Below are 22,825 nucleotides of genomic sequence, written 5' to 3'. Positions count from 1 at the left end.
ACTTTTCCCACTCCCACCTGCTGCTGCTAGATTTCCTGGTGGTGCAAGAACATATTCACTTATTCCAATTTTAGGCATGGAGCCTATTTACTTGTTGTACGTGTCTCCTATCTCCACTAGCATTTTAATAAATTAAAGAGCCAAAGTGGCCCCTAATGAATTAATGCAGACACAGCATTGGCATTCTTAGGTTTTTACAGGTACAAGTGAAGTGATGAATAAATAAAGAAATATTTAAAGTCTGACGTTTTGTCTGGTATTTTTTCTAACAATTCATATTTACTAGATGATAAGGGTTATATTGTCAATACGGCAACTGAAAGGCACAGGGCACCTTATCCATCCACAACACCTACAAAGAAAACAACCCCTTACTCCATTAGCATGGGGCAGAGGCATCCTCAGGGTTTGTGCAATAGTTCCTCAGAGGTACTTATCAGGTTGTTGGAGTTGCATCTAAGGTCCTTTATATTTGTCCCATGTGTGCCTACAATTGCGTGTTTGTGTGTGTGAATGACTGAGGGAATGTTTTATGTGGTTTAGTATGTATGCGTGTGAAGAGTATTTCAGGGCTAGACTAGTTATCTTTAATTAAAACCTTTCCTTCTATTCCTACTACTCTTGCAGCGCTTTTAGGTTAGTGCAAGAATCTGGATGTAGCTGGATCTCCTGCAACTGCTAATTTCTATTCCAAGCTAAATCTGGGAGAGGTTTGCTAGCCTGGATGTGCGCTGTCTCATTGTTATTGCTGGATCGCACCAGTCATATACCACTTTTCTTCCTTACCTACCCTTTTTATGAGTTTTTATAAATATGAGTTAGTAAGCAAAGTGGGATCTGAAAAAAGTATCCTTTTTTTTTTTTTTTGTGGCTCTTGACCAATCCCTTAATGTTGTTTAGAAAGATTCAGGGAATGCATCAATCCCCATGTTCTTTTTCCATTTGAAGATGTGGGAGCACTGATATAAGAAACTGCACCTTCAAGAGCTTTACACTCAGATATCCTTTTCTAATGATAAGATCACCGGTTCTTCGTAGCTGGACAGCGACGTTTGAGGAACCTCTAATTCAGCTATAAAATACTGAAAGACACTTTCTGAGACCTTTTGCACCTTAGGTACAGGGTCTCTGAACATGCCACACTTGGAGAAGTTTGGATACCTCATAGATGAAACCCCCGGACTGAAGTGCTATGTGTAACCCTGCAAGAGTCAAAACATGCTCTTTAAAGAGGCTGTCCAGTGAATGATGTCACAATAGATCTCAGAACCGTAACTGATATCGTCAAGCAAACAAAGATTGTAGAATGGCAATGATTGGTGGTGGTACAGATGCAGGACTGTGCAAAGAGAACAGTATTTGTTCTCTGCACTGAATGGCTCCTTTCAATTGGTCACATGGTTTGACCTATTATTGCATCTGTTATAATTTTTTTTATGAATAAATATATTTTTCCGGTATTTTTTCTGTTGTCCTTAAAGACAAAGTAATTTTCGAAAAACACTCTGACATACTATATAGATGAACATTAATTGCATACAAATTTACAATTAAACATACTCAATTGCCTTTTGTTGCTAAAAAGACGAACTCGATAAATAACTTTCAAAGTAAAAAGAGAAAATAGCAAATACATACCCAGCTTAATTCTTCTAACTTTGAACTCATTCGCAAATTTTTCAAGTTCCCGAATTTCAGGAGAATCCATGTCTATTGGCTCTTCGATGGCCTTGTTCTTTCTGCGAAATTCCTGCTTGAAATCGGTGAGGGAGGGGTCCTCTCCTAGGATAGACTGATGCATGGAAGCAAAGCCATGACCTAATGTACAGGGGCTGGCACTCATGAGGCAAGAGGTGAGGCTCCCTATATGTGTTAAAAAAGGATATTTAAATAACTCCTTTCAACATAAAATACTATAAAATCTATCAATAATCAACTACACTTTTTTGATAAATAAATGAAAATTTGCTTAAATGTTCTTTATTTTATTACTTTTTTTGAAACTTAAACTGTTTTTCTATATTTGAACTCTGTTTCTCATGATTTAGATTTCATCGCATCCCAGGAGACAACAACATGAATTGGATGAGAGCACAGGAATCTATTAATATTTTCAATAATATTGTTAAACAGTTCAAACTTCTGCAGTGATTGACTTCAAACACATTTGCATATTTGGTATGAAATATTTGTAAAGAGCGCCACACATTCTCATATATTTCACAGGACCACAGGTTGGAAAATCAGTACTCTTGAGAAGCTTGAATATGTTTCCTAGAAAAGGTCAATAAGTTTGCAAGACAGATTCGAGTCTCTCTGAAAATCAGGTGTGTTAATGTAACAAAGCCTCCATAGTAGAGTAACTTAATGCTTCTTTCTTCTTTTTGCAGTAGAGGACAGGCCAGAATGTATACACTTTTATTTACCGTTTGATGGTCAGGGCAATCTGCCAAAAATGTGTCTGCTCTGCCACAGTTTCCCAGCTTTATTCAAGGCTGTTGGTCAAGGTGCCTTAGGCCATCCACTCTATTGACGGTGGACATTCTGACATACAATTGTTACTGTTTGGGACTGCCAGAGAAAGCATGGCAGTCTCAAACGGGAAATATTATGAATGCCCCACCCACAAGCTTCGAAAAGCACCCAGTGTGTCAAGTCTGTTAGACCTGTCAGCTTTAAGGTGATCTTCTCCAAAACTCTTTGACTTCACCCCTCTTATTTGCTGAATTCGTTTTTGTTGGCCTTAGATCTCTGTGCACTTTACCACTACTAACCAGTGCTCAAGTGCTTTTTCTCACTCCCTAAAACATGGTTAAATTGGCTCCGGGTCTGCCTCCTCAGCGCATAGGGTAACGTAGCATCATTTAAAAGCTGCTACTATTTCCCCATCCATTTTCCAGCTGTGCCCGTCCTCCAGATATATCTCTGTTATCTTAGTTGCCTGAACCCTGGCTCTAAGTTTACATGCCAGGAGGCACCCAGCCTTGTTGCATAGAGTGTAAAAAGTTTGCTAGATGCACAGAAGTGTGTACTCTGCTCTATTCCTATCCAGTGTGCTGAGTTGTTTCTTGGTCAGAGTCAGTTCCCTTGGATCCTGTGAGCCCATGTTCACTTATGTTACTCTTCTAATGCTGATACATGCCCCTCCAGACTTGCCCTCTTCATTTTCCTTCTCTTGTTATGTTGAGCTGAGAGGGTTATAATAGTTCCTATAAGCACAGCCCTGAGGACGTTCCAGAGGAGTGGGGCTAGCACTTAAGGGGTTTTGTATGTTTGGAGAAATTGCTTTATGGCCTCTCGTATCTCTTTGCGGACAGAGTCGTACATGAGGAGTTTGTTGTTTAGTCTCAACAGTGGAGTTTGCGTGCAGGTTCAGGGGACCTGAAAGGAGACTGTAATTGGTGCTTGGTCTGACAGTGATTCGAAGCCCACCTCAGTCTGTAGGATATGGCCAAGGGCTGCCATGAGCAATTGTTCCTAGTGATCGTTGGGGGCATATAGTGTAGCCAGAGTAAATCACTATTTGCAGGGAGAGGAGCCGAATTGGGGTCTCCGCCAGGGTCCTTGTGATGCGGCCCTTGAACTTATTAATGAGGAGGATGGCCATGCCCACCTTCTTGCTGGGACGAGAGGACAGATATTGGCATAGGAACCATTTTGATGGCCGTCTCTCCCAGTCTTACTTAAGCAAGTGAGTTGCCTGCGAGAGGGTGAGGTCACATTCCGAGTCCTTCAGCATAGCTAATACTGCTAGATGCTTTGCTGGCACATTCAACATTGAGACTCACTATTTTAACCATGGAGTCGCCCAGAGGACACTCTTAGGTATTGGCAGAAGCGTCCAGCAGCTAGGGAGGTACTATGGTAGTTTGTGAGCCCAGTATAATGAAGTGATGATGATAAGCGACAAAGTCCCTAAGGAGGAGGGAAGTTATTCAACAGTGTGACAACAAATAACTTGGAGGTTCCTAGGTTGGGAATCGATTCATCCATCTTGGTGGGGTCTGTGTCGGTGGTCTGGGTACTGTAGTCTGCTCCTTCCCATATTCCGGCATTTGACAGGAGCTGGGTGTGGTACATAGTGAGATTCGGCAGTCCCAGCATCCAAGTTAGTCGTGGCCCTCTGAAAAAAGCCAACCCATTGTCAACGTTGCAGCACTCAGGTTATTAGATTCAGTTTTCCTTTTCCCCCAGACGCCTCGTGATGTATGTGTTGAAAAGCTCAGTGCCCTCTCAGTGGCTCTCTGCAGCAGTGAGTTTGTGGATCTTCACATTGTTGGCTCGCAGAGAGTGCAGTTGAGCACCCCTATGTGAGTAAGATGTTGAGGAATTGGGGACAGGTCGGCCCTCTTGCATGGGGGTTCAGACCCCTACCGTGCAGGTGATATGTGCTTCTTTCCCCCACATGAATATAAGTCTGAAGGGGTGTCCCCATCTGTACTTGACTCCCTTGTCCTACAGTAAGGTGGTGACATCTCAGAGGGAGTGATGTCTTTGAAGTGTGATGGTGTAGAGATCCTGTAAGGTTCCCACTTTGATACCCTTTAAAAGTACCACCACGAGGGGGCCTTTTTCTGGTGATAGTAATGGAGGCATGTCAGTATATCCTCAGGCATGCAGGTGAAGTGAAGGGGCGGCCTGCTCTATGTGCGGAGTCAAGAACAATGTCCGCATCCACCAGGGTCGGGAGGATTTGCTTGAAAAGGGCAATAAGATAGCCTTCGAGGTCCCCATTCGCTGCATTTAGAGGGACTCCTTTAATATTGATGTTGGAGTGGCAGGACCTGTTTTCCAAATTCACCAGCTGTGTGCGAAGGTCAATGTTTTTTTTACTGTAGGTCACAGAGGGTGTGCTGGTGGCTGTCCAGTTCCTCTTTCCTTGAGTCATCAACATCTTCCAACGCTGTCACTCGTTGGTCGATGTCTGCCATCTCACGTTCGATTTCTTTAAATTCACCCAATACCTCCTTCCTCAGGGTAGTGAAATCATCCTGCAGCTTTTGAAAGATGCCCTCCATGAAGGAGCGTGCAAGGGGTGCTTCAGGGCAGTCATTTTCAGTGTCTGTCAACTGTGGTGGGACCACCCCTGCCCCTGAGTCTCGATGGAGGCCTGCCTTTTTGATGGAGGCCTTTAACAGTATGTCTCGTAGCCTGGAGTCCTTTTTCCCTCTCTGAGCCGCCATGTGTCCCCTCGTGGGTGCAGGCTTGGGGGGAGGTTTGAGAGCAAACAGCTTGTGTGGCCCTTATTAAAAGTCTCTCTGAGTTGGTCAACATTTGGTTTTGGGGTCTCCTTAATCAGGCTGGCAGGTGTTGGCATGTGGCTGCTGTGACCACCTTCCAAGGTTCTATTTAGGCCGCACAGCTGAATGTGACCTGTGGGTTCACTGACCTGTAGGCTGTTGCAGCATGGAGGGGGTAGACCTCTCTGGCACTCGATCCGATGGGCAAACGGTGGGAGCACGCGCCTCTCCGCCTCAGTGCTGCCTCAGTCTATCACCACCGGGGTGGTGGGCTCCTCCAAGCCCGCTATTAATCTCCCATCTGGGCCCCACAGATCAGTGTCTTCCTCTGCCTGTGCAGAGGCAGAAGGGCCAACATGATCTCTAACGTCTCCAGCAGTGACTTCCTCCCTACGCCCGGCTCTCCCTCCTTGGGCCCCCCAGGGAGTCTGGTTCAGGCTCTCATGTGTGGTGATCTCCGCAAGTTCTCAGAGGCAGGGTGAAGACTAATGTCATGCAGCTGCCCCTGCTGGGCTGTCACCAGCCCCAGTGCCCAGCTCTGTTGTGCAGTCAGAAGTGCGTTTGCCTCCCAGAGGTGACAATTTCTAGACCGGCTCTCGCTCCTCCTGCTAAGCCCCAAGGTATAGGCGAGCAGGGCTCTGGCACTTTGGCTGTGACTGGCATTACATGCAGAAAGGTCGTGACAGCAGCGGCACACAGAATCTTCGGTAAATGCGGTTGTCCGCGGTCGCTCTCCATCTAAAGTGTCTACCACTGGCTGCCAGGGGTGAGCGTGGTCGGTATTCTGAATTTCAGACAGGGGATAATGGCCAGGACTGCTAGCTGATGGGCCCGGAGTGCAGAGTTGTATGGTGGAGCTCCTACTCAGCAACCATCTTGGACATGCCATCCGGAAATCCTCTTGTTGGATTTTAAGTTACAATTCTGAAAATGTCTCTTTTAGAAAGTTTATACATAAAGAACAGTGGTTCCTAGAGGAATAAGAATAATTTCAAATTGTTCCACAATCAATAGTAAAGAGCTGGACTCAATAATTAATTGTTGGAAACATATAATTAGCTCAATAATAGAATTTCAAACAGGTGCTCTCTGCTCATGTGGTCACACAGTGTATAATACCAAGCCGATAGAGAAAGTGTGAGCAACATAAAAAGGCAACAGATCAGTGATGACAATTCCAGCGTACTGACTAAATCCCAGATTCTGAAGAATATGTGGCAAAACAGTTCATCAATCTAATGTCCTCATTGCCCAAAGTGTTCACGGCATTTTAACCCAGCGTAATTAAAGGATCATCATCAGGATTAGAAAAGTTTCAAAAGATGGCAGAGTATCTGAAAGTGAAAAAATTAAAAAATTTAAAAATGGGACCAGTGCTTAAAAATGAGAATATGTGGGGTGATCACCTCCAGGCAAAGGTACACACTTGACAAAGCAACGAGTAAATCTGTGAAGTGTCTGAGAATACATTAAAATATGTATAGACACACTGTGGTGAAAAATTGCTCAGGTGAACATTTGCAAAGTTGAAGAAGATACTTACTAAGTGATGATTAAATCAAAGCCACCACAAACTAAGAGTAGAGCGTCCATACAAAAATCATGGATCATCTAAAAGAAGATTGCAAAGAGAGCCTAAGGTGTGGCGGATAAAAGGAGTGTACCTTACCGCAGGAAGAAATCTCTTACTTGGCTGCTTCAGAGTAGCAGTTCATTGCGCCACTCCCTATAGTAACACTGTAAAACAAGTCTCAGCCTTGTCCCCAGTAGTGTAGTTTTATGCTGCCATTTTGACCGGGCATAATAATCCTTTTGAAAGGGCTTAAATCTTCCATTTTAATGTTATAAGTCACCCCTAAAGTATGCCCTAAAGACTCATAGGGCAGGGTGCAAGGTAATTAAAAAGTAGGACATGTGTATTTAAGTTTTACATGTTCTGGCAGTGAAAAACTCGTAAATAACTGTTTCACTGTTGCAAGGCTATCTGTCCCATAGACTAACACTGTGTTACTTTATTACACTTAATAAATGATAACTTCTATTTGGGTCCGGATAGAAAAATGCTTCTTCTACTAATTTGAATTGTAATTTGAGGTTCTCTTTAATGACACTTTTCAGCTTAAACCAAATGTGTTATGCCTTTCTGCCAGATATCTGGGTCACATTACTGTGAATGGCTCTCCTGTTGTGGGTTGTATATTTCTACCGGACATTGGATGAAATGGGCCTGGGTATGGATGAGGTGGGCCTTCCTGAGAGGATGGCTTGAAAAGAGCTGTGTCCTCTCCTGACTACACTTCAAAGGATCCTGCATGAGGCACATACAAAGGGACCTGATACCAGATCTTTGTCACCCCTGGCAGTTTGGAACCATACTCAGGGGAAGGGGAAGCTCTGACCAGTTTGGGGAGTAGGTCAGAGAGTTCCCCACTCAAAGCCTGGCACCAGGCATAAATGTGGCACCTTCAGAACCTCTCACAAGAACAATCCTGGTCCTTTGGAAGACTCATAAGAAGGACTGTCCTGCTTTTTATTTCTACAAGGAAGATTGGATCTCCTTGCCTTGAAACTGGGCTTCCCAGAAATGACTCCAAGGGTGAGTTGGCTGACTTCCTGTTTGAGCTATAGGACATTACAAGCATCCAGAGGACTGCCTCCAACTGCCCAGCGGAGAAGCTCCAGTTCACCCTTCCGGAGCCCTGCTACTTGCTCCTGATGCAGTAGACCCTGACCCCTAAGAGGTGCCCAACATGTCCTGGACCCTTGGCTTGCATGAGCATGAACTCCTCCTGCTTCAGATCTATAGTAATCTGCACCCCAGGTAAAAACCCAGAAGTTCGGGGATCTTCATGACTGCAAGCAGGCACTTCACATTGGCACCAATCACAGCAATGGCCACCAATGGGAAGTTCCAACATCATCGTGCTCTTCATGCCAAACAGTGACCACCTGTTCCAACCACCAATGTGAAGCTACAGAGATGACCACTCGTCATGCTGACATTGACCTCCTTGCGGCCCCAGCCAATGCAAAGCTCTAGCTCCAGCTCCTTATGTGGAGTTGGATTTTGAGAAGGTAAAATGCTCAGCAGGACTAACCTAGTACCTATATTCGAATTGCTCCATAGCAGTCAGCCTGAACTTGTGGCTTCTGACCCGGTCCAGAATGATTAGATAACTGCAAGTGGCACATTGTGCTACTTGGTTCTATCTTTGGTGTCATTTTATTTATGATATTTTACTCTATTTTTCTAAAATGGGTTGGTATTTTTCTTGTGTTTTGGTTTTACTTAATTTCTGTTTGAGTGCTCCATAAATACTTCATACATTGCCTCCTAGTTGAGCCTGACTGCATTTGTGCCAAGCTACTGGAAGGTTAATCACAGGTTTATTTAGTGACTTTTATGGTTCACCCTGACAAGGATTGTGTTTATCATTTGAGTAGTGCTTTCACCCCTCTCAACTAATAGCCCAATTTCTAACAATTACTTTTGCACATGTTCACAGCCAAAATGCTATCCCTCAATGGTTGACGAGGCTTAACCCATTGCCCCATGATGTATGCTGGGGAGTGAGTAAGTAAAATGTGTAAGCCAATTTGCCACACCAATGTATGATGACCACTGACCATTATCCCCTCTATGTACATATATATATTTTTTTTATTATGAATGTTTTAGAGAAGGCCAATGTGGCGAGTCTGCTATAGGCTAAAATTGTCTCTAGATGAGACCCAAAATGGACGCATACATTAACTAGCGAAAACTTGAAGATAATAAGTAAAGAGAAGCACGAAAAATAATGAATAAATGCCAATTAGATTGGATGTTATGCCATGTTATGCCATGTTATGCTATGTTATGTTGTGTTAATTTATGTTAGGAAAACGTCTAAAGTTCACTTACACCTAAATGATTCTTGGTGCTGTGACAACCAGGAGGGAGAGGAGAGAGGATTCAGGTTAACCAAAGTGTTGCTTGAACAGGCAGGTCTTCAAAAGCTTCCTAAACCTCAGGATGTTAGGTTACAGCCTGACCGAGGAAGGGAGAGAGTTCTATAAATGGGGCTCCTGACACCTGCGTTCTGTCGCTTGAACTGAGGGATCCCCAACTGGTTGGCAAGAGAGGAGCTGAGAGGTCAAGGAGGAACATATCTCTTTATTATGCTTGCTACAAAGGCTGGTGCCTGGTGAATAATGGATTTGTAAATATACAACATTTTAAAAAGTACTCTTCATTTGAAGGGGAGCAAGTGAAGCTTCAATAAGGCAAGAGAGATATGTGTATGCAATTTACAGATTATCCTCGCAGGTCTATTTTGAATGATTTGTAATTTGTGTAAAGAAGTTGCAGGGATGCCCAAATGCAGGGAGTTTGCATAGTCCATGTGGGACACAATTACGTCTGCAATCGCTGCTTTCAAAGCCGCAGGTGACAGAAGAGGAGCACTCTACCTAATGTATTTCAATAGGACAAAGCACTTTGACATGACTGTCTTGATCTGGGGATCATGGACCATTGATTGTCTTCAATAAAAAAAAAGGCTCTTGGCATGTGCTGCTGGAACAGGAGGAGCATCAAGCTCGGAGGGCCAGCAGGTGTTTGGCCAGAGATCTGTTGTGGAATAAGACTAACACGCTCAGTCTTATCAGCATTTAGTTAGTGTCCAACCAGTTCCAAGTCAACTTCAGGGTAGATTGAAATTCCTGGTTGGGATTGGGCAGTACCTTTATGCCGGAAGATAAGTTCAGAGTCATCAGCTTTGTTGTAGAATCTACAACCATGACTAGCCAGGGCTAAGATCAATCGGGAGATGTCAACTTTAAACAGCAAAGGAGATAATGCTGAGCCGCAGGGGACCCAATAGATGACATAGGTCTTAGAAGAAGAAAACAGATCAAGCTGCACTTCCTGTGTTTCGGCCTCCTAGTAAGGAGGATATCCCACTTAGAGCCTGATCTGATAGACCAGCTTCCTTCGGACGATTCAGCAGAAGCATGTGGCTGACAGTATCAAAGTCAGGTGATACTAGTGTGGATACATGTCTCAAATTCAACTCTCATCCTAGATCATCAAGGACAGAAAGTATCACTGCTTCTATACTACAGGTTTAACAGAAACCAGCCTGCAATGGAAAAAGCAAGTTGAATTAATAAAATAACAGGCTTAGCTGCTGAGTAAAGCATTTTGGCAGCATAGGGGAGATGTAAAATGGGGCGATAATGTTTAAGCAGATTAGGATCGTATTTGAGCTTCTCCAGCAAGGGAAGTATCACAGCAGCTTTAAATTGTAAGGGAAAATGCCCTGAATAATGATAGGGTGCAGGGTTCCAGCAAGAAGCCATACTTCACCTTGTGCATAAAAGAAATAAGCCTTCTCATGCTGGAGTTGGGGAAACTGTACCAAGGATTGAGAATTAATGGTGCAACTGTCCATATTCTACCCAAATTGTAGAGGCCGAGAAGTGGTTGGAATGCTATCTATAACTGGATACATTTTCTCAATGGAATAAGTGCAGAGTGTGTTGCACAGAGTTTGGGAGGGTTCGATCTCTCAGGATACTCACTTGGAACAAGTGATTTCATCTACTATCGTAAAATGTTCCTTTTGTTTATTTGCTGATAAAGCAATGCTGTTCAAATAAAAGGATTTGGTGGTGGGCGCCAAGTTTTATACTGCCTAATGCCCTCACTAGAAAGTTCTTTTTCTATAGTGCCGTAACCCTTACACCACTGCCTTTCAAGTTGGTGTAGCCTGAGTTTTGCTATTTTTAATTCATCATTGAACCATGGAGCATGTTTAGAAAGAAGTCACGCCTAACCCTCTAGACCTCACGGAGAAAGAAGTTGTAGGCCTCCTCATTAGCTACGAACCTGCCTTATCAATCCCATGCCCCTCAGACCTGAGTGACGAACACCCTATCTGCACGGTTGCAACCAACCCCAACAGATCAGCTACCCTCTGTGACAGAGGAGTGGTCAATAGCAACCTAGAGCTAGTACCCATCTCTGGCCCTACCCACGACACTCACTCCAACCCCCCTCTAGCCGGCCTCCTAATTAACTGCCGCTCAGCAGTAAAGCATGCCTCTGATGTCGCCGATCTCATCCTGAGCCAAAAATCTGACTTAGCGATCTTGACTGAATTTTGGCTCAATGAATCCTCATCGCCCTGCCTAGACCTCTTAGTCCCGCCCAATTACAACACTGTCAGGCTGGACAGGCATTAAAAAAAGGGGGAGGCATTGCCTACATCTGTCGCTCTGTTACTGAACTTCTGGCTGACCCTACAGACTCCTGCAAATACCTTGCACTCTCCATTTGCAACAACACCTCCCAACTGTGCAGACTACCATCTTTTACCACCCTCAGGCAAGAATGGCACCTTCACTGACCACCTCATTGAAATCATCACAGCCAAGGCGTCCCCTAACTCCAATGACATTTTCCTTGGCGACTTCAACTTGCACTGGAAAGATCCTGAGGACCCTCAGGTCAACGCCATCAGAGACTTCTTGGCCGACCAAGCCCTTACCCAAGCCTGCTCACTCCCTACTCACTCAAAAGATGCCACCCTAGACTGGATCATCACTAAGGAATCCGCGGTCAAACTTATCTCTATTGACCCTTGTGATTGGTCTGACCACCACACTATCACCTTCCTCCTGCCTGGCACCCCCAAGACATTGACACCACAACCCGCGATTCCCAAACGATGGGTTAGAGAAACCAAGAACATTGATCACAGGAAATTGGCTGCGCGCAGTGAGACTGACCTCCCCGACCCCCAGTGCACTTCGGTTTACAACCTCACAGATCATTATTCCTCAACTATATCTGACATTCTAGATGACCTTGCTCCACTAAAAATAAAAAGAACCCAGATCAAAGACAGGAATCCCTGGTTCAACGAATCCCTCAACAAGGAGAGGAGATCCCTTCGACAGACTGAACGTAACTGAAAACAGCACCCGACAACAACCCATCTAAAACGTCTCCACCAGGCCAGAAATGCCTACAATAGGAAAATCCTCAACTTAAAAAAATTATTCTTCAGAACAGAAATAGAGAACGCCAAGAATAGAGAACGCCAAGAGTAGACCTCGCAAGCTATTTGATTTGGTCAAACACCAATCCAACAAACTAGCAAAAGCCTCCAAAGAAACCCCTAAACCCTAATATCATGCAAGGAATTTTCCTCCTTCTTCTGCGACATAATCTCAGCCCTAGGAAACAAACTTAAATCCGCAACTTACTTCCAAACTTCGTCGGCTCTACCTCTTCTCTCTGCGCTGCCCTCCCAGAGGTCACCCAAAAACCAAGCGCACTGGTCCAAATTTAAAGTCTGACGAACACTCTATGTCATAAATTCTAGCCTGCTTAAACCTGAACAATCACTTCAATGATGTTCTCCCCTCTAACTGTCTAGCCGCCGCCTCTCAGGCTATCATCCCTTCCTGGACTGCAATAATCAGTGCTTCCCTCCTACAAGGTTCGACACCTGACTCTCTTAAAGCCGGCCAAGTCATCCCCATCTTAAAAAAACCTACACTGGATCCTGCTTCCGCCGACAACTATAGACCTATATCAAACATCCCACTCCTTGTTAAAGTTCTGGAGAAATGTGTGCAACAGCAGCTGAGCCTACACATCACCAACTTCAACCTACTAGATGACTTCCAATCCAGGTTCAGACCTGGACACAGCACTGAACCCACCCTCATCCACATCGTGGATGACGCCCTCCAAGCCCTTGACCAAGGCAAAACCTGTCTCCTAATCCTCCTAGACCTATCCTCGTCATTCGATACAGTTGACCACGAAACACTCCTTGAATGCCTCAAACTCAGGATGGGTTTGGATTGCACTGTCCTTGAATGGTTTAGGTCCTTCCTCTAGAATCGCTCACAGAGAGTCCTAGTCAATGGTAACCTATCCGCTCCCTCTCCAATCATGGTTGGAGTCCCCCAAGGATCAACCCTGTCCCCTACCCTCTTCAATCTTTACCTTGAACTGCTCACAGAAGTGCTACGCACCGCCAAAATCTCCTACCACATGTATGCCGACGACACACAGATCGACATTAAAATCTCTTCCCCTGATGACAGTCTCTCCCTGAATGAGGCCTTGAAGCTGACTGTTCACTGGCTCACCTCTAACCAGCTCAAACTTAACGCAAATAAAACTGAATTTCTTCTAATCTCCCCACCCAAAACCAATCCAGACATCCAGGAATGGATCAAGGCTATCACAGCTCTAAACTGCCCTCCTACTATTGGGACTCGGCTAAATCCCTTGGAATAACCTTAGACGGCAGCTTGAACATGCAGGGCTATATCAACTTGATGGCCAAAATGGACAGATTTCATCTGAGTTACCTAGGAAACCTGAAACCCTTCCTCGACCATTCCGACCTAAAAATGGCAATCCAGGCACTAGTCATCTCCAGACTAGAATATGGATGCTCTACTCTCGCAAGTCTACCCAAGAACTCTCTGGCCCCATTGAAAGCCTGCCTCAACGCCACCACCAGACTCCTAACTGGTTCTAAGAAATTCAACCACATCTCTCCCCACCTTAAAGCTCTGAATTGGCTTCCCCTTGAGGCCCGAATCCAACTTAAGCTGGCCTGCATAACTCACAAGTCTCTATTCTCCAATTCCCCTGCATTTCTCACCCAGAATCTCGTGATATCTGGAGGAGCCAGAAACTCCCGGTCTGCCAGAGACCTTTTGCTCCAACCAGCACGCTTCCGGAAAAAAACCCTACATCCGGGCCTTCTCTGGGGCCACTCCAAGAATATGGAACTCTCTCCCGCCCTCCATAAGAAGACTTCTGTCTTTGGCACGCTTTAAAAAGGAGACCAAAAGTTTCCTAATGGGCAAATTCTTTGCCTAATGATCACATTACAATCACCTCAGCGACCTGTTCTACCCACCATTACGTCATTATCCATGACTTTTCTGGATGATACCTTCCCAGCACTTCTGGGCATCCCACCCAAGAGTTGAGACTGCGTGTTGTGTTGTATAATGTATCTACCTGTTTTTATCCCAAATGTATCCGGGACTTGAGATCGGTTGTTTCCCTTGTCTAATGTATCTACCTGTTTTTATCCCAATACTATCCTCCGCCCCTAAGTCTTTTGTATACCACCCGTCAATCCTGTAAAGTGCTCTGATACCCTCACGGGTCTGGTTCGTGCTCTATAAAACTTTAAAATAAATAAAAGTTGCATCATTCGAGTATGTTCTGGGGCATATACATCCTGGGTGTGCTGCAGAAAGTTGAAAAAAACCAACAGAAGTCTGTTCAACAAAGGGGTTGGGGAATGGGCCGGATTCACGGAGGATATTCACCATATCGAGCAGATTCATCCTGTTTCCATTGCGGAGGGTGCTCAGGCACGCATTCCTCAATGCATTGCTGGTTCATAGAAATGCTTCAAATTTAATGAGGTGGTGATCTGATCATATGAAAGGGAGGATGTTAATAGTGGAAGTCTACAGAGGCCAATGTTACCCTAACGGAAATGCTGACATTTCATGACAATGTCTAAGTCGGAAGTACTCCTGGCATACTTCTCACATTGATGAGTAACCCAGACTTACTGCAAGTGTAAGATACACATATAGACATTTTTTGTGAATTGGGCCCAAAGTTTATAAATGGATTGCTAACAGTTTCATGACTATGTCCCATAAACATCCCCATTGGAGTTTCCAAAGGAATCAGGTTGACTTAACCTTAGCCCTTTGCTGAAAGAGTGCTGCCGCACCTTTGGTTGCATTCATGCGGTGCAAAAGGGTATTGATGGTGTCCATAAAAAGGTGGACCTACTTGCAAGAGCTTCTGAGGGGAACATCCTTTTCAACATGGATGTTACCCCGCAGTGCTTTTACGACGCGTCCTTTACAACTCAAGTCGTAACCACGACTTGCGCTGGAGGGCGCTAAAGGATTAAGAATAATATATTTACTATTCCAACACCTTCCCTACTATCCACGGGGACTGGTGTTAGAATAGTAAATTATACTATTCACTATCCACGCCCCTCCAACGCAAGTCGTGGTAACGACTTGCGTTGTTAAAGACGCGTTGTAAAAGCACGCGTTGAAACGGTACGCGTTGTACCGTCATACATCCGCTTCTGAGGTTGTTGGCGATTTGAGAAAATGACTGTGGTTGTTGTTCGATGGGTTGTCGCTGTAGAGTCTTGCATTTGTGAAAGTACACAATGTATTATTATCGGGGATATCAAAGAGGAAGATGAAGTTTGCCACATCTGGGCTGCTATGTTATATTGTACGTTTATTTTAGGTAGCACTATTTCTGATATAGTTTGCGCTGACTAAAACAACCATAGACATGATTGTGAAAGCAAAAAGGCTAAAATAAGTTGTTGATCGAGAAACACGCATTCTGTATTTCTAAAACTGATCATATCATGCACAACATATATAGTGAGGAAGAAAGTGTTCCAGATTTTGGCTCTGGTAATGGAAAAGGACCACTAGGGACCACAAGTAGCTATTGGTTGGTTGGCAGAGGAAGTCTGAAATGTAGGGATCTTTGGGAGATTAGCATCATTTACAATTGTCATAGCATTGAAACAGATCCTGTTATCAATTGGAAGTCAGTGAATATATCTGGGCACTGGATAAATGTGCTAATTTCTGATAGCCTAATGACCAGTCTAGCAGCAGGTTTTTCCAGTAATTGAATATGAAGGAAAGTTTTCAGTGGAGAGGTCAAGGAGAATGAATTGGCATAATCTAACCTTAACAGAAGCAGGCCTTTATCATATGAATGTCAAGAAGTGTTTCATTATGTTTTAATCCATAGAGAGGAGAGTAACACACAATCAAAGCAGCACACATAAGGACCCCAGGCCCCCAGCAAAGTACACTAGCAACTTCTGTACAGGTATTTATTTTGTATCACCAGAGCACCTAAGCACCATGGAATAGGAAAAACAGAATTCATAGCCATCCTCTGATATTTTTAACACACTGTACGCGTAATCCTTGCCCTAGCAGAGAGATGAAGTACAAGTTTATGGATATTGAACTGGAGGTCCTGGTCAAGGAGGTGGTAAGACACCATTGCCTAAATATACAATGGGCTTGTGTTATCATTGCATCACACAAGTGAGATTTACTATGCCATGCAGAGTCAGCTTGCGTGGCTCAGTGTGGCACAGTAAATCTGAAGTAATGCAAGTAGTGCAAGTCGCTGAATTACATTACCTTGTGAAGGCGTTCCATAGGTGGAGCATAGGTGTTCCCACGTATCCAACCATGGCTTTTGGCTGATTCTCAGATTTACTAACACTAGTGAACCTGGTAATGCATCAACATGCTAAACCTTCTCAGGGGAGGAGAAATATGTGTATTTCCCCTCATATTTCCCTCTTTCTCAATGCGATGCATTCTGCAGCACACACATAAAGAGAAAGAAAGCTCAGAGGATTGTTTTTGAGCAGGATGCTGTTCCATGGCACAAGGGTTCCTGCGTTTGTGCTAGGCTCCTCTCAGTGCGCCTGCGCTCTCCATGTGATGCACAGCAACACAGCATGTTGTCTTGCTGTGCTGGGCTACCTCAAATGTTAGTTAATCTGCTGCCATGAATGTCTAATGTGTCCTCTCATGCTGATGATGCCACCAAACATAATCAAAGACATGCCTGTGGAAGGAGATAATGGACAACATCAATGTTATAATAACATATCCACATGATGTTGAGAACATTACAAAAAAAATCATAACCCCAAAATGCTAGGTACTTAAGCGAGCTGCCAAGCACATGCACTAAAGCATGGCTACCTTTGGTTGTAACACCTTAATGTAGTTTAAAAAAATAACTCAAAGATTCACTGAAAAAAGCACAGGTAAAGTGAGGTTATGTTTACAGAACAAAACCTGACAGCCACTAAAAGTAACCAGTTATGGTTAGGTAAATGAAACATAATTTAGATGAGATGCTTAGTAAATATTGATCTACTTAATATATATATATTCTTATAGGCAAATGAGCAGAGTATCTTTTCCTAAGGATGATGTAATCAGCAGTGTCATCAGTGATGCCATTTAACATTCCATGGGTGATGTCCTATGTGAAGCAGTGAGTGATGGGGGCTTGACTTATAGTTTATTTAACTAATACTGGGGAATTTCAATGGTTATAGGGTTTTTTTTGTACCCATAATATTACTTTGTAATATTTTCAAGTGAATTACTGAAGTCTTTTTAAACCTATATGTATATACATGGACCATTTAACAAAAATGTAACGCCCATCGGTGTTTCATTATATATATTACGTTGGGGAGGAAGCATGCAGACCCTGCCCTCAAGCCATAGATGTTGCCCAGGAACCCCATCCCAGGGACAAAATGAAAAAGGGTAGGGGGCTGAAGGGTCCTCATCCCTGAGCCTTAAGCAACCACAAGGACCCCATCCCCCAGGGCTGAAAATATATCAATAGGGGATTGGGCGCATGGCCCTCCTCCACGAGCCAGTGGTGGCCCTGGGGCTGAAATCTTTACTTTTAGGGGGAGTAAGGCCCACGACCCCCTCTCCGAGCCCAAATGGACAAACGGGCTCGGTCCCCTGGGCTTGGCTCTTTACCTGTGCCCTGGGAAACACACCCCTAGGGCAAAGTGGTTTTCCCTTGCCAGCAGGAGCACGGGCAGGCAAGTATGCTCCCAGCCAGTGGGAGCAGGCAGAAGTCACTGCTCCCCCCTGATGGGAGCAATGCCTGTTACTGTATGGGAGCTGGCTGGAGCTACGGGGCCCCGGGGCTCCCCCTGAGGCCCCCAATTTTATGTGTAGTGGGTGCCCCCGGTGGGAACCGGGGGACTCCACTTAGAATAGAAAATGCCCCGAAGGGTTGGATCCCTGAGGCCTCTTAAAGCATGTGGAGGGGGGCTATCTGCCACCCTCACCTATAATTAATTCATGGCCCCCAGAGGATGAGGTCCTTGGGGCCCATTTGGGCTTAGGGAAGGGGGCTGCATGCCTCCCTGAAGCTACATGTTTCCAGCACGGAGTAATGGGCCCCCAGGGCATCTTAATGCTCAGTGGGGGATCACATGCCCCGCCCCTATTATTAGCTTAATAAATAGAGTAGGTGGTCCATCAGTTTGGGGGACAGTATACTCTGCCACATTTGTGGTGGTGAACCCTGTGCCTAATACTCTAATTGAGGCCCATAATCTGTATCTTTCCATTTCATAGGAGCTAAAGTAGGCTTTCACAGAATATTATCATGGACTTCATTACCTACCACATTATTACACTCACTTTCTAGATAATCATTCAGTCATTGTGTCTGGGTTTGGAAATTAAATTAATAAAGTCATCAACAGTTTTCCAGATTTTGTGTCCACACAACTCTGCCAGTGATATCCTTGCATTAACGTCTCTCTGTGTAAACAATGCTATATGAGACCGTGAACAATTATCAGAAATTACCTTGTAATGTTCCAACACCATTCACAACATTGGAGATCGGCATACTGCAAGCCTGCAAAATTCTGGTTTGGGAGATACTTGCTGACAACATCTCTTGGGTGGTTGGCTTGATTCCTAAAACATGTCAAGATTAAAAAAAATATTTAAAAAATTGCGTAGGTGGGAAACACTGTTGGTTTTCAGTCAGTGTAGGAAGAGGCTTTTCCTTAAAACTATTTGAGAATCTTGTTCGTTTTAGTCATGCACATTTCAGTGTGTGAGGTACATGCAAGTATAGTGATTTGACTACAGTTACAACATTTATGTCAGTTGACAATTGGAATATAGGGTCAAATTAAAAGAAACAATGGCACGCAAGATGATGTTCATGCCTGTTTTTTCACTCTTCTGCTAATGAGATTACAGAATAAACATTCAAATATTTGTGTGGTCCCTTCTGTAATACCCTTGAGCAGGCACAGAAAATACTTTAACTGCTAGATTTGGGACATCATTTATCTTTTCCAATTGACCATGTCCCGCTGTCTACCATTCTTATTACCGCCTTATTTTACAGCCAGTAATAGAGTGTTAGATGTGGCAGTTCCTTTTCTGAGTTAAACGCATTTGCTATTATCAGGTACAGATGAGATGTATTTTCATGAAATTGCCCTTCCTGCCTGAGAATGATTTGTGTAAAACGCTGGTTACTTTTTATCTTCAACGTAGTTGGATACCATCCTAAATTAAACATTTGAAATTAAAAAGAGAAACCTGCCCAGTTTATTGACATTTTATAGATCAATTTCCTTACCAGCCATAACCCCATAGGTCGACTGTTGGTTTCCATAGTGGCATGAGGGCGTTGAGTAATGCAGACCCGCTGATGACAGCATGGAGAAGTACATGGGAACGAAGCCAGGAGTTTGGACCAAAGACAAAACAGATGGTACTGGTAAGAAAATGCATGAGTATTCAAAAACATTTTTTCAAATATGTGTTCAATATGGATTGTTTTTTAAAATATTGCAGTTAACATTTTCACAAACATTCAGGAGGTTAGCTGATTACTAGTTAGCCTGAATTAAGTGTACATTTATGTGTAGGCACTCAACTTTATCTTCACTTGCATTTTGTAGCAGGGTTGCTGCTGAATATTTTATCCACATCATCATTAGGGTTGGGCGAAATTTCTGTTATGCTCGCATGATCAGATCATGAGCAATTTTGCACATTTTGTTTTAGGGTAGTTATCAGAAATTCACAAAATGACTTCTTTCCACCATGCAGCGTAATTATGCTGTGGTTGTGGCAAAATCTTAGCCTGGAAAAAAGTGAACAACGTAAATTACCAGAATGCGAGCAGCTGTTGCTTGCGCCAGTACTGCTTTTTGCACTTTTTTAAGCGCAAAATGTGCTCTCGCGTATAAATTGGATGCATGGATGCATTTTCCACTAAAATATAGTTTCAAATGGCAGTTTTGCATTTTGCGTAATTTCACTTCTCCAGAATTTTATGTAATTACACAAAAGCAAATTATTCAAATTTCGCACACTTATATATCATCAAGTAACTTATAGATGTAATTATAGAAACAGTTTATAACAAGCAAATATTTTATAACAGAACGCAGCTTTACATGAGTTACAAACACAATTCAATTAATCTTGCCTTTATTATCTAAAATAGAGCATAGACCCCGCTATCAATAAAAACTATACTTTATAGTGAAACAATATCATAAATATAATTAGATTGAGCATTGCCAGAGGAATTAAACCTGGCTTTTTATAAACAAGTTTCTTCATTAATTGGTGATTTTGTGTGTATCACAGGGGCGGCTCTTCCATTTGAGCAGAGGAGTGTCGCCCCAGAAGCCAGAGAGCTGAAAAATAAAAAGGTAATAAAGTGTATTCATTTCCATTTTATTTTTCAGCAACCCATCTCGAACAGTGGTGGCCGGTAAGTTTTGGAGGGAGTGGGGCGGACGGGGCACACTCTCATGCACACACACACAGAACACTCAAAGCAATGTGTTCACACACACGCACGTACACAAACACATTCATCCGGTATACAACAGTAACCACGCATTTTTTACAACGCGGTACCGTTACCACGCTACTTTTACCACACAAGTCGATACAACGACTTGCGCTGGGGGGCGCTCCAGGATAGTAAATAGATTAATTTACTATCCAACTCCTTTCCCTAGAGTCCACGGGGACTGGAGTTGGAATAGTAAATTAAAGAATTTACTATCCAGCGCCCCTCCACGCAAGTCGTTGTAACGACTTGCGTGGTAAAAGTAGCGTTGTAACGGTACGCGTTGTAAAAGTACGCGTGGTACCGTCATATATCCCATTCATCCACAACACTCTTCACCAAACATTCATACACGCACGCACACAAACACATCCATTCACAGCACTCTTCACCAAACATTCAAACATTCACGCATGCACACAAACACATCCACTTATAACACTCTTCACCAAACATGCATACATACACGCAGGCACGCACGCACACAGACGCATCCATTCACAACACTCTTCACCAAACAATCATTCGTACATGCACACACGCACCAGTTTAAAAGGAAAACATTCACTTACCTGCAGCCAGCTCTGCCTCGGAGGTTCCAGGAGGCTTGGGACTGCTAACTTCCTTAGGTCAGCCAATGAGCATAGACAGCAGTCCCAACGTCATCACAGAGTGGGATGCGGTCAGTAAGACTGCTGACCCCACACCACTATGTGATTAAGTGTCACTGATTGACACTCAACCCTGGGTGCTTCAGGGCTTAAAACTGAAGCCCCCAGGTGCAAGGCAATCAGTGACGTTACAGGGAACTTTGCTAAGCTGAGGAGATCATGCCCACAGGAGCTGTGACTTCCTCAGCCCAGCAAAGTTCAACTCAGGCAGCCAGGAGCCTGCACTAAATGCTCATATCTGACTCCTGGCTTGAACTGAAAGTGAACAGTGTATGTCAGGCTGACTTTTGCAAAGCCTGGCAGACACTGTTAATGAGGGGCAAAAGGTGGAGAGACGAGGCCCCTCAGCCCCAATGGACAATCCTCTCCTGACCTCGAACTAAGTGTTAGAAAAGGGCAGAGCAATTGCTGCCGAGTGGCAGGGAGCTGTGGACTTTCAAATGCACAAGTCTGACTGGAGTCGCAAGATGGACGGCCAAAGAGACATGCACATTTTACACTTCTCTAACTTATCTGTCTTAAACAACTGGATTAGAGAAAGTGCAGGCCTCCAGTGCTCTTGAGAGTGCTGATGAGACTGCTCCTTGCAATCCTGGTGCTGCTCTCATGCTGTGAGAGCAGAACCAGGATTGAGTAGTGCACTTTCCTGGTTCTGGAGAAGACACCCAAGGGAGGAGGACATCATGCTAAAAGCCTGAAGGTAAGTCCATTTTAGTTATTGTTATTATGTTTTTGTGCCCCCTGCCTCACCATTCTTTGTACTGGCCAGCCGCCACAAGCCTATCAGAGTGTAGGTGAATGAGTGATGGAAATCTAGGTGAGTTATGGGGTACAAGGATGAACAGAAGCCTGGCCCACTGCAAGCACAAGTAGCATCTGCTATCAAACCTACCCACCATGCACACCAACCTAGTCTGCGAAGAGCTCGTTGACCAGAAATCCTCTTGTTCTCAAGACCACTGGGGTCTTTCAAAACAAGAAAAAATAAATAAAGGTACACCTGCCTTTGCAGTTGCATACACATGCTGTGCCTTTGCGAACCCTTGGCTACTAGGCGGTGTTAAACATAGCGCTATTTTTTCCACAGCTAGAGTGTCTTTCACGTTTGGAGCACCAATTTCACCATAAACAATTGTTGGCAACAAGGAGTAATTCTAAGTGTTTGTCCTGTCCTATCTGTGTCTCTGTCCCTTATCTTTCAGGTGCAGAAACGATCAGTAGAAGCCTCCTAAACCAGGAGTAATTAGGAATTAATCCATTATTCCTAATTTTTTTGCACTTTTTTCACATTTTTATAATTTTCACATCTCACGTCCCTAGGTAAGGGTGGGCCTTAGAGTGCCCATACCGCCAGGGTTTATCACACCCAGTCCTGAAGAATTGCCGGGTAAATTGACACCGTTTCGATGGCAAGA

The 22,825-nt window shown here is 44.0% G+C and overlaps 1 protein-coding gene across 1 annotated transcript in view; it reads right to left on the bottom strand.

Moving 5' to 3' along the window:
• POU1F1 (POU class 1 homeobox 1) overlaps positions 1 to 22,825 on the bottom strand; it is a 91,805-nt gene that overhangs the window by 37,835 nt on the left and 31,145 nt on the right. Inside the window, exons 2-3 of the mRNA XM_078656196.1 lie at positions 19,507 to 19,644; positions 1,639 to 1,863 (exon numbers count right to left, since the gene is read on the bottom strand). Coding sequence (XP_078512322.1) covers positions 1,639 to 1,863; positions 19,507 to 19,644 — 363 coding nt within the window. The remainder of the gene's footprint in view (positions 1 to 1,638; positions 1,864 to 19,506; positions 19,645 to 22,825) is intronic.

The sequence above is a fragment of the Lissotriton helveticus genome, chromosome 8, assembly GCF_964261635.1.
Source record: "Lissotriton helveticus chromosome 8, aLisHel1.1, whole genome shotgun sequence".
NCBI lineage: Eukaryota > Metazoa > Chordata > Amphibia > Caudata > Salamandridae > Lissotriton > Lissotriton helveticus.
This window is presented reverse-complemented; position numbering and strand designations above follow the sequence as displayed.